We start from the raw sequence: 18291 nt of genomic DNA, 5'->3' as shown, positions 1-18291 counted from the left end.
TCGTAGGAATTTTGAATTACTAGTCATTTAGAGAATTCTCTAAGTAAAACTGTCCCTTTCACTCATGCTATGAATCCCAGCTTAGGTTTTTCCTACTGTCTCATTTTGTTCTCATGCTCCTGGGTTCCTGAGCTCTGCCTGGAAAAGGCTGCACTGAGGTGGAGCAGGTCCACGCCAGCGTGTTTCTATTTGCTCCGAGGCCGCACTGCTCTCTCTTCCTAATTCTCTCTGGATCACACCTTTCACAGTTCCTACTCATCCAGCCAGAGAAGCTCTTTTCTGAACTCACTTAGCTTCCTTCCTACACTTTACAAAATGTGTCTGTCTCCTATACCTGTGTTTCAACTCTACCTTCATTGGCTTCCTCTTCTTAAACCTTGGATTATCCATCGTCATTCTCTTCACACCCAACCACATTCCCCAACACCTGCACCTCAGTATCTCTCCCTGGGATCCCCTCCCACTGCTGACTCAACATCTGATTCACCTGACTCACCTCTGCTGATAAACAGACACCTCCATGCACTATCTATCCCCTGTTCCTCCTCTGGTCCCTTCCAGTTTTGCCTGCTCACCCCTTAGTTGGTGGAATTCAAAGACAGACCATGACTCCCAACTGCCAAATCCAAAGGTTTATTTTTAGTTAATATCATTGTCCTTGATCTTTCTACAGAATCTACTTCCTCTACTTTGAAACTCCTTTCTTCACATGATCTGATTATGCTTGTACACCAGTCTGACTTCTTTATCTTTGTTCATTACTTTCTCTCTTCCTCCCTTTAAATGTAGTTTTTAAAAAAGATTCTATCCTCAAATCTCCCCTCTACACTTTTTTCCTCCCTTGTGTGACTGTGCTCTGTCACTTCAGGTGTGTTCGATCCTTTGTGACCCCGTGGACTGTAGCTCAGCAGGCTTAGTCCATGAGATTCTCCAGGCAAGAATCCTGGAGTGGGTTGCCATGCCCTCCTCCAGGGAATCTCCCCAGCCCAGGGATCGAACCTATGTCTCCTGCATTTCAGGTGGATTCTTTACTGCTGAGCCACCAAGGAAGCCCTCTTCCTCCCTTTAAACAATGCCATGGTTTTGATGCAGTCCCATCATTTCTAAGCCTCAAAGAGGTCCCTCATCCAGGTATCTGGCTTACCTCAGGCCTCGGTATATCTTTCTAAACTCTCCTCACCTTCTCCCCTACATATTGTATGCTTCAGCCAAAGGATTCTGTCTTAAGAACTATTGCATCCACAAATCTCTGAATGTGCAATCAAATGTAGCCTGATTTTAGCACCCAGCTTGAAACAATATTCAAAAAATAATAATCCCACTATTCTCTGGCTGCAATGAGATAATTCTGTGTCTCTCACAGGATTCTACCTCCTTAGAGTGGGCCTATGAGACTGTCATTTTAGAGATGTAAAACTACTCACCCAACCAGCTTGACCTAGATGAAAAGTGGCAAGATGGTGAGCCCATTAATTCTCAGGATGAAAAGTTTATGAATAAAGAACAAGATGTCTAAACCTCCAAGGAGCTGGTCCCAAAGCTAACAACTCAAGTAGGAATAAGTTTATTGTGAAGTGTTTGCTGTCATCTTGTTCTTTTTCCTAACTTTGAGTTTATGCCATTTAAAAAGTTACTTTGACTCACGGTGTCACTAACACTGTGCCACAGTACAAATGGTGCATGAGATCTTTTGCCCTTTTCCTTGGACGTATCTTGCTAACTGTAGGATTCGATCCTCATTCCAAAACAGACTTAGGTTTTGAAATGAGTAGAGTATTATTCTTTGAAGAATGTTATCACCTGTATGCAAGTTCAGGAGCTAGGATGGAGAAATTATTTCAGTGGGTTATATGAAAACATTCATGAAGAATATTTTCTACTTGCAGAGTATTCTGCTTTTTTCAAAGAGCTATTTCTAACTTCAGCTAACCTGCAAAACAAGATGAGAAAGCCAGCACTCAGAAAATTAACTGACTTGCCTAAGATAACTCAGAAAGCAAAAGGTTGAGTTGAACAAACAGGCTGGCTAAGTAACTTCCAATTGTCCTCCTGGTCTTCCCTGGTGGCTTACATGGTAAAGAATCCTCCCACAGTGGGGGAGACCTGGCTTCTATCCCTGGGTTGGGAAGATCCCCTGGAGGAGGGCAATGCAACTCACTCCAGTATTCTTGCCTGGAGAATCCCCATAGACACAGGGTCCTGGTGGGCTACAGTCCATGGGGTCACAAAGAGTCAGACATGACTGAGTGACTAAGCACACACACCAGTATATTTATATAGTCTTCTAAACAGGAGGAATTTCTTTCTCCCTGACCCCAAATGTTTGTTTGTTTTTGTAGAACACAAGAATTAACAGATCATCCTCATTATCTAAAGGCAGGAAAAACACTGATTTGGTAATGGATTCTAAACATTTCCATTATCTGCTCCAATCATGCCCAACAATAAATTCAGGAGAACTCAGGAAAGCAGCCTTTTTCTATTTAACAGATTATATGTATTCCAAATAAGGAAGGGGATATTTGGGGTAGACACTGACAAGAGAGTGAATGTAAGCATGTAAGAACCAAAGAGAACTAAATCACACTTTTCTTTAAACTTGCTCTCGGGGAAAAAAGTCTGAACTCTTGAAAGGATTTCCAGGCTAGTCCCAAGTTCAGTTCAGTTCAGTCGCTCAGTTGTGTCCAGCTCTTTGTGACCCCGTGAATTGCAGCACGCCAGACCTCCCTGTCCATCACCAACTCCCGGAGTTTACCCAAACTCACGTCCATCAAGTCAGTGATTCCATCCAGCCATCTCATCCTCTGTCGTCCCCTTCTCCTCCTGCCCTCAATCCCTCCCAGCATCAGAGACTTTTCCAGTGAGTCAACTCTTCGCATGAGGTGGCCAAAGTACTGGAGTTTCAGCTTTAGCATCATTCCTTCCAAAGAAATCCCAGGGCTGATCTCCTTTAGGATGGACTGATCTCCTTTAGGTTGAATCTCCCCTTGCAGTCCAAGGGACTCTCAGGAGTCTTCTCCAACACCACAGTTCAAAAGCATCAATTCTTCAGCGCTCAGCTTTCTTTATCGTCCAACTCTCACATCCATACATGACCAGTGGAAAAACCACAGCCTTGACTAGACAGACCTTTGTTGGCAAAGTAATGTCTCTGCTTTTGAATATGCTATCTAGGTTGGTCATAACTTTCCTTCCAAGGAGTAAGCGTCTTTTAATTTCATGGCTGCAATCACCATCTTTAGTGATTTTGGAGCCCAAACCTACTACGAAACGTCATATTAAAAACTGATGCTTTTCCACATGGTCATATTTGATTATCACTTAAGTAGTTCATAAGCAAACATAAAAGCTTCAGGATTAAGCAATAAGAGGGGTCTTCATCAAAGTGCTATCAAGTAATTGGTGGGATTTTTGCCACATGGATCTAAACGTATGGTTTCCTAGAAACTAATGCAAGAACTAAACTGAGCTTATAACTGACTAATAACGATCTCATATGGCCCACGTAGTCTTACCACTTTTTCTTTTAATTCACTGTGGGGCCGGATTTAAAACAAGTGTAACGACTCATGAGCTACCTGCAGGTATCCTGGAAACACTGAAATGGAATCTGTAACTTTTCACCATGGGGAAAAAATAAAGCTGCTTTAATAGAGAGTTCCAACATGTCACCAATCTACAGGGAATAATCCAGCTTTCACTTCTTCTGTTTGATTAAAGCCTTCTTCTTTTTGAAACACTAGTGCAGCCCACCCCCAGTACACTTGGGTTGTTTATTGTTGGCTTGTGACAGGGTCACACCAGGTGTCCCAGGGTAAGAAATAAGCCATTTTACATCTGTCAGATGACCAGAGTTGTTTCTAAATTATTAGTAATGGAATTACCAGAGAGTCCCAAGTCAAAATTAATTCTGGAATACTTGTGAATATAGAGGAATGATGCAAGAAGTAAATATGTCTAGAAAGTTATAATCTGATAAGTCAAGTATTACAATTAAGAGTAGCAACAAGGTTTGGCACTGGAATTGACAAGGGTAGATCTCCAGCCATTATCTGGCTGTGTTAGGCAAATCAGGTGCCAGTAAATTGAGGGGCAGGGTGGTTAAAGAGGGTTGATTAGTGGCTCATGTTAATTTCCTATAATACTCAGAATAATATTCTCTTTATTTCTTGTCATCACAGAATTCCACAATAATAATCTCTTGAGTTGTATTTTCTTTTTGTGGACAATCAAGACAGAGTCAACAGTATTCATGTTATCTATTACAACCAAGCAGTAAAACTATAGTTTAAGAAAAATTATCTGCCATTATATTGTGACTTGACAACTTATCCACTATTAGATAAAAACAAATTAGTTCTGGCAGATTTGGGACTTGGCAGTTCAAAATATGAATAGCAAATGTAAAAGCATGAAAATGGCATTACTATTATGTTTTAAGAGGATAATACACCTTTAAAGGGTGCCAGTGATTACATACTGTAAACAACTGCTGCCAATCAATTTAGAAAGTGGCAGGCAGCATGTCAATGTAACATGGCGAATTCCATTCAACCAACCTAACGCTTCCTACTCAAGTCACTATTTCTTAACGGGAGCAGTGGGGCTGGATATCATCTTTGCACTTCATAATCTGTTTCAAATTGCAAAAACAGACTACAGCATGGAGAACGCAGGGCATTTCCAGGAGTCCTCTGAAATCTGTGCAGTAACAGTCTCTAAAATCAAAATGAATTCTGAATGTTAAGGTCACTTTCTGACCCTATCCTGCAACAAACTGAGTGCTCTCACAACCTAGTCAAACTGGACTTTAATTCCCAACTGCTCCACCTCTCCACAGAATACACTTGCAAACTGTGGTCATGTGGAATGAAGAAATGGAAATTTTCTCTATGATCTGAATGAATATTCACGGGTTTCACTAAACAGCATTTAATAGCATTCTATTCTTGGAGTTTTAAAATAGCTGAATATTCAGATATGCACATGCCCATTTTCTTTTATTCAAGGGTCCTCAATTCTCCATTTCCTTGAATTCTTTAACGTATTTTTAAACAATTATACTTAAGAGTGATATTTTATAAAATTAGATGCTAAACTTTGAGCTAATCATTATTTTAGTTTCTTTTTGATGGTAATTTAATAAGCATTTCATTCTTCAATCTCTCTCAGTTACTTATTTTTTTTAAATGTGTCTCTCAGCTCATAACTCATAACCTGGGACTTAATTTTCTAAGTGTATCTCAGCTGAGATAAACGGGATGGTCTGATATATTTTTTTGTTTTTTATTATTGGGGTATATTGCTTTGCAATGTCGTGTTAGTTTCTGCTGTACAACACAAAGTGAACAGCTACGAAAGTGAAAAGTGAAAGTGTTAATCACTCAGTCATGTCTGACTCTTTGAGACCCTATGGACTGTATAGCCCACCAGGCTGCTCTATCCATGGAAATCTCCAGGCAAGAATACTGAAGTGGATTGCCATTCCCTTCCCCAACGGGTCTTCCTGACCCAGGGATCAAACCTGGGTTTCCAGCATTGCAGACAGATTCTTTACTGTCTCAGCCACCAGGGAATCAGCTATATGCATATATATATATATGTATATATCCCCTCCCTCTTGCTGCTGCTGCTGCTAAGTCGCTTCAGTCGTGTCCAACTCTATGCAACCCCATAGACAGCAGCCCATTAGGCTTCCCTGTCCCTGGGATTCTCCAGGCAAGAACATTGGAGTGGATTGCCATTTCCTTCAACGCATGAGAGTGAAAAGTGAAAGTGAAGTCGCTCAGTCGTGTTAGACTCTTAGCGACCCCACGGACTGCAGCTCTTCCATCCATGGGCTCCTCCATCCACGGGATTTTCCAGGCAAGAGTACTAGAGTGGGGTGCCATTGCCTTCTCCGCCTCCCTCTTGAGCCTCCTGATAAACTTTGAAATGTCTTGACCAATTTTTACATTGAAGAGACTACACATCTCATCATCCCATGAAAGGCCATTGCTGCTGCCACTGTACTGGGGACTTTATCTCAAAGTTATTCATAATGTGGACAAAGGCTGCTGAATCCCAAACACATCAGGTTTTCACATGCAGAACCCCTCATAATCCAATTCTAAATACCAGACTGGGACTACAAGTAAAAGGTTATGACACAACCCCATGTGTTGTTTCTTTTCCCCTCAAGAAACACAAAGTAAATTTAGTTGCAATTTCATTTCTTCTAGAGGAGTTTCTAGGATTCAACATAACATTAAATTTTTAGCCTGTCTCTTTAATTTGAGAAATTGTAAAAACGACGACAGATGGCACACAGAACTGACTTATGTCCTCTATTCTTTACTAAAGAAGGGAGTGCATGGAAACTTTGATAAAGGCAGAAGCTACAGTATGCAGGTCACTATTAAAATCATCCGGTGACTCTTTGGACAGTTAGGAGCAGAATGTTCAGGCTTCCTTTTTTAGACATTCTTGAAAACCAGCGCTATGGTAGCTTGCCAGTGGCGATCACAGCCCTGATGTTCACTACCCTCCTGTCCCAATAAGAACATGATGGATGTGCCATTAGCTCTGAACCTCTGCAACCTCTGAAATTACCTCTCTTCCCACCCCAATCTCCCGCCCCCCACCCCTCAAAATCATTATGAAATAGGAAGAACACTCAAGCTTACAGTTAATTGGAAACATTGCAAGAGAAGAGGAATGCTTAGGACAGCATGTCCACGGGAAAATAAATCACCCAGTATTGTTATTTAATGCATTGTGACATCATTTCCTGAAATTAAACAGAGATGACACCAATTCAGACGATCTCCAGTATAAGGTTCCATTCAAATAATTCACAGATGTTTTCTCCCGGCAAGCAGGAAAACAATGCAAAGGCTGAGGCCATGGGCGGCCTCCCTCGGCTGCGTGTTTGCGGGAGGCTCTTTCTGCTGGTGTTTTTCAGCTGTGTGTTCTGCACAGGCGTCTCCTCACAGGCATGTCTCAGCCCATGAGCCTCACTCATATTCCGTGCACATCTGTATCCCTGAACTCGAGAAAGGCCATCTTTCACTGTGTAAGTAAGGCCAACGTTTTCTATTTGGTATTACGTTAGCCGATAGCAATTAGTATTAAAGTAGATGGATCTCAGAATCATGAGGGCACTAATTTCCAAGTAGAAATAGCTAATGTCCCTGAAATACTGATTCAATTAACTATTCGAGGCCCTTAAAAAGACGTCTAACGATGGACATTATCACAGTGTCTCCATGGATACGCTTGTGGAAATGGACAAGTGTAGAAACTGGGGTGGAGAAGAAGGCAACACCACATCTGTGACCCGTGGTGATTTCGTGAGGTACCAGAGACCTTAAGCGGCAGGAGTCCCAAGCACACAGCCAAAAGCCAAAGCACTTGACGTCTGTGCCACACATTACAGTTTGCAAACTGGCACATCATCTGAGCCTCACAGCCCCACAACCGGCTAAGTAGAGCACATGTCTACTCTTCATTTCATAGGTTTGGAAATAGGTTCAGAGGTTGAATCACTCACCCAAGATTACAGAGCAGAAACCTAAGCCTAAAATTTCACATCCAGTGACCCTTTTTACAAACCCACACTGTGCTGTCTCTCAGACAGCCTAGACTTGAATGCTCCAAGGAAGCAGAGACTAGATTCTGTTCATGTACTGGGACCCTTATGGGAAGGGGAGGTTCTCTACAAAAAAGGAGGCTCTGACGGAGGCATTCTGAAACTACTCCACAGCCATTTTCTTCTCTACCTCCCACTCCATCCTGGAAGACTCACCAGGATGCTTCGGCTTTCTGTGGGCACCTAGACTCTCTGATGAGAGCATCTAGAATCACTGAACAGCCACCTGATGTTCGTGTGCCTGTGTGCTAAGGCGCTCCAGTCATTTCTGACTCTTTTGCGACCCCTTGTACTATAAACCCATCAGGTGCCTCTGTCCATAAGATTCTCCAGGCAAGAATACCGGTATGGGTTGCCATACCCTCCTCCAGGAGATCTTCCTGCCCCAGGGATCAAACCTGCATCTCCTGCATTGGCTGGCGGTTTCTTTACCACTAGCACTGCCTGGGAAGCCCTATCTGACATTTACATGACTCTAGAAGGCAGAAACTAGACTATGTTATCTCCTGCTGACTTGTTTGGCAAAGTCAGTCTCTCCATCTCACAGAGTCCCAGGAAGGTATGTGATCATTTTGGTTGCCCAGTTCTACTGGTCAAAGTCTCCTGGTAGCTATTCAACCAAATTAAAAGATGAAATTATAGCTGTTTTCCATTATATACCGATTGCTTTCCATTATATACCCAGGCACGAAGCCGAATAGTTTACATTGTCTCATTTAATGCCTGTAACAACCCTACTGAGTTGGTTCTAAAATTATCCCCATTCCATAGATATGGAAAGTGAAGTCCAGAGACCTCAGTGCTCAAGATCAAAAATCTACTGCTGCAGATTTCAGACCTTGTGCTCTCAACCTTGACATGAGAAAAGAAACCTCTTAACCTCCTTGAGAAAAGAAACTATTTGAATCTATATAAAACGAAGAGAAACCATTAAAGGGCAAAATAGTCTTGCCTTCCTCTCTCTCTCATTCTCTCTTCTCTGTGTGTGTGTGTCTGTATACACACATACAATAAAAAATTTGAGATGATTAGATTGACTGTGATATGGTCTTGAATTCACTAAAGAAGAGATATCTTTCTCTATGTAACATGGAACTGTATTTATTCATAATTTGGGTTCACTGTCTCTGTGAAACAATATAATTTAAATCACATTTTCATTACTCAAAACAGACCTTCACAAAATCCCATGAAACGAACTCTAATAGGCAGGGAGTGAAACCAGTGAACACCTGAGAGACCAGCTTCATTCTGCTTCCTTTACCAGCAGAGACATGGCAAGAGGCTAAGCATTTTTCCATGAACAAAGGGCAGAGTTTTTAGAACCTGCAGTTTCCAGGAGGCTGCAGGATATTGTATCACTTTGAAATAAATTTACTTCTGATTCTGTACACATAGCTTTGAAAGAAGTCCCACATCCGCTAAGGGTGAGCTTTATCCCTCTGTTTTCAAATAAGAAAAACTGTAGTCAGAAACGGGTATGAGCAAGTGGTGTCTTTGTGTGTGAGCACTTCCTGTTTTCATTCCACGATCAAATATATTCTTTGCAGCACAACTAGGGGAGCTCTTGAAGGTGGCAAGTGGAGGTGCCTGAGAGCCTAATTGAGTACACTAAGGGCTTCTTGGCGTGGAGGAGTTTTTCATGGTTAAGAATAAACCGTCAGCCCGCGTATTATTTCTTGCTGTTTCTTTCTTTAACCATCTTTGAAGTCAAATAAAAACAGTTGTAATGGCAGGCTTACTTTTATGATATCATAATCTCCATGTGTTAGGGAAAAGAATATACTTCCCTAGGATTTCCCTACGATTTTTTGCCATTGGGTACTTTCCAGGAAAAGCACATACATTCCAACAGATTCTTTCCTCCATCTTCACTAGATTTCTTAGTCTGAGAAGCAAGGCAGAGCAGTCCACCAATAACAGAGGGGGTAAGAGGAACATACAACACGTTTCGCTGGTTGAATTTCTGAAAAGTATTTACTTGGATCTATTTCCTTAAAATTACGGTGAGGATTTAAATATGTGGATGTATTTCCTTAAAATCATTGTGATATTTAAAGGACATTCTGGAAATTGGTAGTTAGAAACTAGAAACTAATTATTTAACTTCAGACTAAGCAAGTTTAAAGTGCTTAACTCAATATGGAAATTCCTCAATTCATCAGAGAGTTTGGTTTATTACGGCCACCTTGGATTTAGTTTAAATATTTTCTCAATATCATCGATTAGCTGTGAGTTTATTACCTCCTCCCCTAAAGCTGGCGGTGCACAGGAGTTTGAGAGAATGTTTTAACGGTTACAGTTGTAGTGGAACTTGTTCTTCCAAGAAAACTGAAGGTTAATGATTTTTGTCATATTGAGACTAAGACTTAACAATTGCTACAGTTGGCCTTTGTTGAGGTGGGGTTCTTTTTTCTCTGGGCCTTTTGAGGTATTCAGAATAGGTGACAATAGCTTGCAGTTGAGAACATATGTAGAGAGACCCCTGTGGCTTATTGGGAAAAGTTGCTCCATGCTGGTTGGGTGTTTGGAAAAAAAAAATACAACCAGAGTTCTTTTATGTTCTGCTAGTTAATGAATGCATGAATGTCAAAATGGGCCAATGGCCCATTCAGGGGGCAAAGCCTCAGCAACCCCCTTCTTTAAGAACACATCCTGAGATCCAAAATACATTTGCTTAACAAATTAAAATAATGAGATAATTCAATTAGCTTCTTTTTTTAAAAAAGAAAGAAAAAAGGGTACATCGGGGATTATTGTAATACAAGAGCAGGTCATACTGCACAAAGGGGAACAAACCAGTTTGAAATAATGTTAAAGAGACTAATAATGAAGGAATGCACATTGAATCATGCACTTGTAAAGAAATTTACATGAAATAATAATTTAGACTACATCTATTTTCAGTGAGCTAGAGCCAACATTTCACTTTGAAAGTTGAAATTAATTAAATGACAGAAAAATATAGTGGGGCATCTCTATTTCCAAGGACTTCCTCATGCCTGTTAGTGCATAAGAAAAGGGGTCTAAATTAACATGTCGCTAGTTAGGGGGCTCTATTCTTGGTTTCTGCGCTCAGAATTATAGCTGAGTAAATCTTTCAGCTCATTAAAGATTGGAAAGTAAAAGTTTTACAGAACCATCCTCATCAAGTTACTGAACCTCTTCCCTGCAGCTGGGGTGATGCTGGGATAAAGAGGGAAGATGTTGTCAAAGGGAAAGCTGAGGAGAATTTCCTTACATACAAGGAAGGTGCAGGAAAGGCTAGGGAAAAGAGCAGAGAGAGAGATGGACAGACAAAGCCAGTGGAGAAAGTAATAAAGGGGCATGGTGTAAAAGAAGGTTGTGGGGAGGAGAAGAACAAAGCCCTTAATGAAAAATAAAAAGGAAGCGGGGTACTGAGAGGAGAGGATGACCAGGGAACCTGGGGCACAGCCATGCTCTGAGTGTAACCAACATACGAGTGCGGGAAAGCAGCCTGCAACATGCAGATCCTTTTGAAAAATGGAGAAATGGCAGGTCCAGAGAACTTAATGGACTTAACTGAGGTTCAGCCAGGACTCCAGAAAGCTGAACTCAAAATGTCAGTTCCCAACTCTCCGGCTCAGGTTCTTTGAGTCTTCTCTCCCCATCATAAGGACAGGCATTAATTAAAATTTTCAGCTGGACAGAGAATTCTGCACAAAGCCTCGTGCATATTTATCTAGATGAAAGCACCCTCGGGGTGGGGAGAAGGTACACAGTACATAGTGCTGAGTGAATAGTACAGCCACAAGGAGCACCCAGGAATCAATGGGTCTGCACAATTCCTCGCCTGCAGTCAGGGTGCACAGTGGGTTCAACCCAGGATGACAGGGAGGTGGCCAGTGAGGTAAGACACCAACTGGCCAAGCAAGAGGTCCAATAAGCTCTGGATACTTGGAGGAATATTCAAGGCACAGACCCAGGTGGTAAAGGAGAGAGCTGGCTTTAACAGAGAAGTGTAGAGTAAGTCTTCTCTATTTGGAAAGGTTGCAGGAGCAGGCAACTTTTAAAAATAAGTAAAACAAACAGTACTTTGCTTCTCCTATTTCCTCCCTTTGACGCTGAGCATTTTGATGGCAGAGGTTGTAAGGTTGATATGCAACTGTTCATGGTGATCATGATTCTAGCAAAGTCATCATAATGTGTAGAAAGGGCACTGAGTTGGGGTCAAGGAAGGCTTGGGTCCTGATCGCAGCTGGACCTTGAGCCAATCACTTCCTTTTGTGGGTCTGAGCTTCCTGGTTTGTAAACAAAGCAGCTGCATTCTCTACGATTCTGCTGTTCTATGATGTTGGTTTTTTTTTGACTGAGGGGCTGAAAATACATGGGGATGTTTGCTTGAAAAGTAATTGCTGAACTCTCTACTTTCAACCAACGAAGCTGAGCACGCAGGGAGACAGAGGGAGGAAATCAAACAGGTGAGCTGGTGGGAGAAGGCAGTTCCCTGCCATCTACTCGCCCCACCCTGCCTTTCTTACTTGCTACTCTAACCAAACAAATCTTCAGTTAAAAATGAGAAACCCCTCCCCTCGCACTCATTCGACTTCCAAATTAAAAACATTTTACAGGTTAGTAAATCTCCAGCTGAGGTGATGTAGCAAAGAACAGCTGTGAAGTAATTTTGATAATGATGAGAATAATAACCACATGGCAAGGTTCAGGGCTTTGCTGTTGCAGCTTCAGTGCTCTTGAATAGATAAAAGTGATTAAATACTCCTGATTATCCCTGACCAATATGTAATGGATTTACAGCCCTTTCAATTAGTCAGTATTTGCTTAGGACTCATTATTTTGTCTTTGGTTAAGTAATCAGCCCAGAGACGGCATGTTCGGTCTAATTCCTCTGAGCCCAGTCAGTGCAGGGCCCTGACCTTTGAAATGGCCATAGCTGCAAGGCAAGAATAACCACTGCCACGGCAGCCTCGTTGGTACTCCCAGCTAATCCTGACACCACCGGCCAGATCGATACACCTTAGTTTGCTACTAATGTCCTTACATCAAAATGGCCGATTTAGGAATGTGAATCTATCATGTTGCCCTCCCTGCTGCGCCCCACCCCTCGCCCTTTGGAGCCCTGCTGGAAGAGTCGCTCAGCAGCCACCGCCATAAATAAACGTGGAACCTTGTCCTGGACTCATGACACTGTAACTAATGTCATTCAGCATGGCAACCCACAAGTTGGATAATCAAAGACCTTCAGCTTTCAATGTGCTACTCTATTTTTAAGCTGCAGCCTAAATAGAATGGCCTGAAAACAATCTTATAGCAAGAAACAGCCTCTGACATCTTTACTATTTTCCCAGAAGTTTCAAATGAAGAGAAAAATGCAAGCATGTAGTTCCTCTGCAAAAATATATTGTAATTTTTTTGGTCTTGAGGGTTTCAGTCAATGGTATATATATAATATATATATATATATATATAAAATGACACATAAAACCGATTGCAAACAGGAAGATAAACTGTTACTTGGAAAATGTTGCACATTGTTGATCTTTCCCCATAAGTGAACGGGATCGGCTTATAACATAATGGACTTGAACCGCTAAAAAAGAGTCTTTGATCTCTACCTTAGAAACAAAGGCATTATAGCACCTATAACCCTTCTGTGGTTGTCATATAAACACGTGACATGTTGCAAGCTGCTTCAGCAATTAGAGCTGCCCCTGATACCAAGCACTTGGACATACATGTGGCAAGGTGCTTTTTCTTTTGCCTCCTAAGAAGATGGCTTTCGTTAAGAGTGTAATTGGCAACATTTATGGATTCATGAGCTTCTCACAGCCGTTTCCCTTGGTAGCAGTTGTATTATCTGAAGTTGCTCTCATACCTTTTTGCATAAACAACACATTTACTTAATATAGACTTTTTAGAGCTCTAAATCATTTTGAATACGGTCCATTCCTGACCTGTGGAAATAAAAACTCCTCCTTTCTACAGGGTGCTCTTTGGGTGGTGAGAATTGGTAAAAACCTCAACTGCCCTGTTAGGCATCAGATTTCAAGAAAGGGAAAATAGGCACCTTATTTAAAAACAAAAATCTGTATGAGCCCATCTAATGTGCTAGGAGAAGGCAAAACAACAAAACTTATTTTTCTCTTTCATCTTGACTTACTGTGAGATGCTGGAAGAGCCATGCTCTCATGATATTTGTTGCTACTTTGGGGAAAATGCCTCTTTTCTTCTGACGTTTTTTGTCCTTGTCTGGATCATCATCGTCACCTGTGCCAGGTGAAGCTACACTGTTGTCTAAACCATCCCCTAGTAGAAAGAAATGAAAATACATTAGAGAAAACATAGAAAGGGTGCCAACAACAATGAGCAGCTAATGATGAGCTCAGCTAAGCTTGTTGAAAGAAATCCATTAAGCGGGTATATTCTCTTTCATTAAAGTATAATTGGAGACACAAATATGTAAAAGACAAAATTAAACCAGGCCTCTTCAAATGTTAATTTTGTGTGTCTCACACTCTCCCATATCATTAATTCAATTATAATTGTGCTCTTGACACAGTGCAGTAGCTCTTCGTCAATTATGGAATCCAATGTGGGAAAACCGCCATCAGAAAACCCATTCGGTGAAAATGCATTCCCATGCCCAGAGTGAACACATACTGTAGGGTAATCAAGTTAAATGTTCTGTAGTCTATATATTCTAGGCTGCCTGCATAGGTGACAGTAACTGTGTCACTGTTCATTGCACATAACACACTGCCTGCTCAGCCCCTCCTAGAACTGTCACCTCCCAAGCACGCACATTCACATACTCCTCAGATGACCCTGGACTCAGCATCCGCGTGACATGAAAACTTTTAGCTCTCTGCACCACTGATCATTATCATTAAAAAACAAAAAAGATGCACATCAAGGTAGGGTGCTCACTTAATCAGAAGTTTCTATCAACATCTTTCTCTTCTGTGCTTTTCTCTGGCATTAATTGTGCATTAGCAAAAATCATTTACTTTTAACAGTCATAGTTATTTTTTCTTGCCCTCCGGCAAAAATGCCTTGAAAGCCTGCCTGGAGGGCATCTAAATTATGTATCTGAAAAACTCTTCTGGCAAGGCATTGCAGGACCCCTACTTTCTTAAAATTCATACGAGCACGTCTTCCTGTTTTTGGGAAGGCATCAATCAAGAGGAGCAATATATGCCATATCCCTACATTAATATTTGAACTAATAACTTTAAAAAAAGGAAAGAAACAAGATCCGACTTGTGGCATAATCAAATGCAAAATAAATGAAGAATACGGGGACAGCACTGGGGCTTTATAGATGGCTGTGTTTTCCTTGCACATCATTAGCCTGGAGCCACACGAAAGAGGAAAACAGAGAAGTGGAGAGTTTATGCTCCCTGCTGGTGTTTAAGAAGCCAGGGTCCTGGAAGAACATCTGGGAATTGCGCTGAGATGGGGGTTTTTGTAATTTAAGAATAGACATTCATTAGCAGTAAATGCCATAAATCCCATGCTAAGTAAAAACCTTGTCCAAGAAAGCCTAAAACAATAAACTCTGTGCTCAATGTAGCCTGAGCTAGACGCTCCGCAGCTTCCCCGGGAATGCTATAGATCCACCAGCTCCTTCCCAGGCCAGCTCCCTCCTCCTGGACTGGGCCACACTGGGGACATCCTGCCATGGGCCCCTTGCCTTCTAACCTGTCCCGACTGTCTGCTCTGTGGGCTTCCCTATACCTGTTCTTTTCCCTTCTCGCCGCAAAAACCCTCAACCTTCTTTGACCAGAGAAGCAGAAAAGCCACAGCAAAGAGCTGGCAGATTAATTTTATTGACATTTCCATTTTCACTGCAATGTGATACCCTCCATCACATGGAAGAGATGACCCTCACTATTTACAGACTGACAGGCCACTTCATTACAACCACCCTGCCCCAAGGCAAAGCAGATCCCTTCCATCTGCCCAAACACTAGAGCATGACCCCGAAGTTGCTGTTCTCTTTTTCTCTGCCGTCTGTTATGATTAAAAAAAAAAAAAAGAGTGAATCGAAAGGACCCCAAATAGTCAAAGAACTAATCAGGAGTACAGAGAAACAAAAGGCATTTGACTTATGAATCCTGGCTGGATGGAATCTAGTCTTCAGCTGCCTACCCTCCCTGCACACTCATGTACACCAGGGGGTCACTTGCACCAGGACTCACACACACTCCACACACACACACACACACACAAGCTTGAGCAGAGACACGCGTACACACTTTCCACCATGCCAAGGAACTGCTGCAAGGCAAATTCTCACCCACACTAATGGCTTCTGACTGCTCCTTGGCAACCCTAGCATTTTAACCTGGGTGGATGTGCTCTCCAAAATACAGACACTGGAGCGATCTCATCAGCTGTTCATGTGACACAGATGGAGAGTGGCTATTAGGAGCCAGGCAGTGGGCCTTGGGGATCTGAGGTACTGTTCTGTAGCCTGAGGCGATTTTGAAAAGCAGTACCCGGAGATGAGGGGGAAAAAAAAAATCCACACTGCAAGTGCAAGTTTGAAGTCAGTCAGTCTGTCTGTCGACCTACCACGGATAAAGATATCTTTGTCTCTGGATGTAAAAATCTATGCGGGCTATCTGGATGTACATTTCGGATAATGTATGTATGGAATGGCTCTTCCTTCAATGTCTTCCAAATATAAAAACACACACTGTAAACAATGCCTGTGTGTATATATTTCTTCCTAAGCACATATGGTTTCTGTGTATATGTTTAAGCTGAAATTGTCAGGATTTTGTTAAAATCTCATTTTAGCTTTTTTGATAGATTTTTTTGGATATACTTATTTTAAAAGGTTAATGGCTTTAATTAAAGTAAGTTCAACAAAAAAAAAGACACTAGCCTTTTTTAACCCAATCAATGACCTTAAAAAATGAGAGACAGTATTTCCATGGAGTATTTTCTCTTGCTAAAAAGCAGAGAGGGTTTCTAACACCTTCAAATTATATGATTCACTACATTTAGCTCAAGAAAAAAATATAGCTGGATTGAGCATCCTTTGATGACTGACTTAAAACTGGAGAAGACAGGAGCATTACATGCACTTTAATATAAAGCAGTCCATTTTATACAAATGCTGTTAAATATTTGAATTTGAATCCACTCTAACAAATAATTATAGAGAAAAATGAGTCTATTTTTATAATAACCAGATACTAGGCATTAGATTTTTTAAATTAATATTATTGTTTATACCTCTATAAAGATGGGAATTTCCTTTTCCAAACACACAATAAATTTGTTTTTCCAATGGACTGTGAACCAACTCCAGCACAGAGGACTAACAACAGCTCTTTTCCTTTTAAAAGGCAACCATGTGATCTGCACCCTAAAACAAAATCGTGCAAATGATACTAAAGAAACCCTTAAAATGCATACTGTCTCCTTGTTTTAGGGCTGTGTGTGTATTGGGATAGTTGGCAATCCTTGACATAGATGCCAAATGAGTTTCTGTGCCGAAAAGGGTGGGTATACGGGCACAGACGCACGTGTCAAAGGAGGTAGAGGAGGTAACGGCATATGTCTCGGCATCTGAAGTTAGGGTTCACGAGTGTGGAGTCCTTGGCAGGGGCAGGACTGTGTCTTGTTTATCATTTTATCCTGAGAGCACACCTCCAGGTCTGAGCCAGAGCAGACACCCCAGTGACTGTCTGCCGTGTGAGTGAAGGGCTGAACTTCTCAATGAGTTTATTCATGGATCCTCCTCTGTCTTTGATAATCCCACACTGGACGACTGCACTCTTCGTGGTACTGAAGGGGCTGAGTGGACTGCCTGAGCGCACATGTTTGCATGCATGCTCAGTCACTCAGTTTTGTCTGACTCTTTGCAACCCTATGGACTGTAGCCCACCACGCTCCTCTGTCCATGGGATTCTCCAGGCAAGAATACGAGAGTGGGTTCTATCTCCAGGGGATCTTCCCAGCCCAGGGATTGAACCCGTGTCTTCTGCACTGGCAGGCAGATTTTTTACCACTGAGCCACTTGGGAAGCCTGCCCAAACGCATGCAGTCACTTCCAAACACGCCAGGAACAACGCTTCTTTGAAGAACTCAATCCCCATTAGAGCCTTTTCGAAGGGCTGACCCAAGGCCATTCCACCAGCGCTGCCACCTCTGATGGGAAAAAACTAAAGACTACTGGGCGTGCTTTCTTTAAAAGGTTGCTAATCCCTTGACTAAAGGCATAATCTAAGTTTGGGGCAAAGATACTCAAAATAGCTACATGCTTCTGAATATACTGCATGTGACCATGGAAAGGAATACTCAAGCCTGTGGATAGATACCTTTGAAGTAGACTAAATTATCAAGGGAGATTGTTAAAAACATGGGTCCTCAGGCCTTATCCCAGACTTACTAAATCAAAATATCCTGAGGCAGAGACAAGGAATTTGTATTCTTAACAAGTTCCTTGGGTTTGGTTATGCAATCAGCCTAGCACACATTCTTCAACTGGTTTTTAGAAGCCTCCGAACTAGATGGCAACCCACTCCAGTACTCTTGCCTGGAAAATCCCATGGACGGAGGAGCCTGGTGGGCTGTAGTCCATGGGGTCGCAAAGAGTCAGACACAACTGAGCGACTTCACTTTCAATTTTCACTTTCACGCATTAGAGAAGGAAATGGCAACCCACT

The 18291-nt window shown here is 41.9% G+C and overlaps 1 protein-coding gene across 10 annotated transcripts in view; it reads right to left on the bottom strand.

Annotated features, from left to right (window-relative positions):
- MEIS2 (Meis homeobox 2) overlaps positions 1 to 18291 on the bottom strand; it is a 222581-nt gene that overhangs the window by 144462 nt on the left and 59828 nt on the right. For all 10 annotated transcript variants that reach the window (XM_018054480.1, XM_018054483.1, XM_018054485.1 and 7 more), the window contains one exon: positions 13770 to 13915. In XM_018054480.1, the coding sequence (XP_017909969.1) occupies positions 13770 to 13915 (146 nt within the window). The remainder of the gene's footprint in view (positions 1 to 13769; positions 13916 to 18291) is intronic.

Source organism: Capra hircus, chromosome 10 (genome assembly GCF_001704415.2).
Source record: "Capra hircus breed San Clemente chromosome 10, ASM170441v1, whole genome shotgun sequence".
Classification (NCBI taxonomy): Eukaryota; Metazoa; Chordata; class Mammalia; order Artiodactyla; family Bovidae; genus Capra; species Capra hircus.
This window is presented reverse-complemented; position numbering and strand designations above follow the sequence as displayed.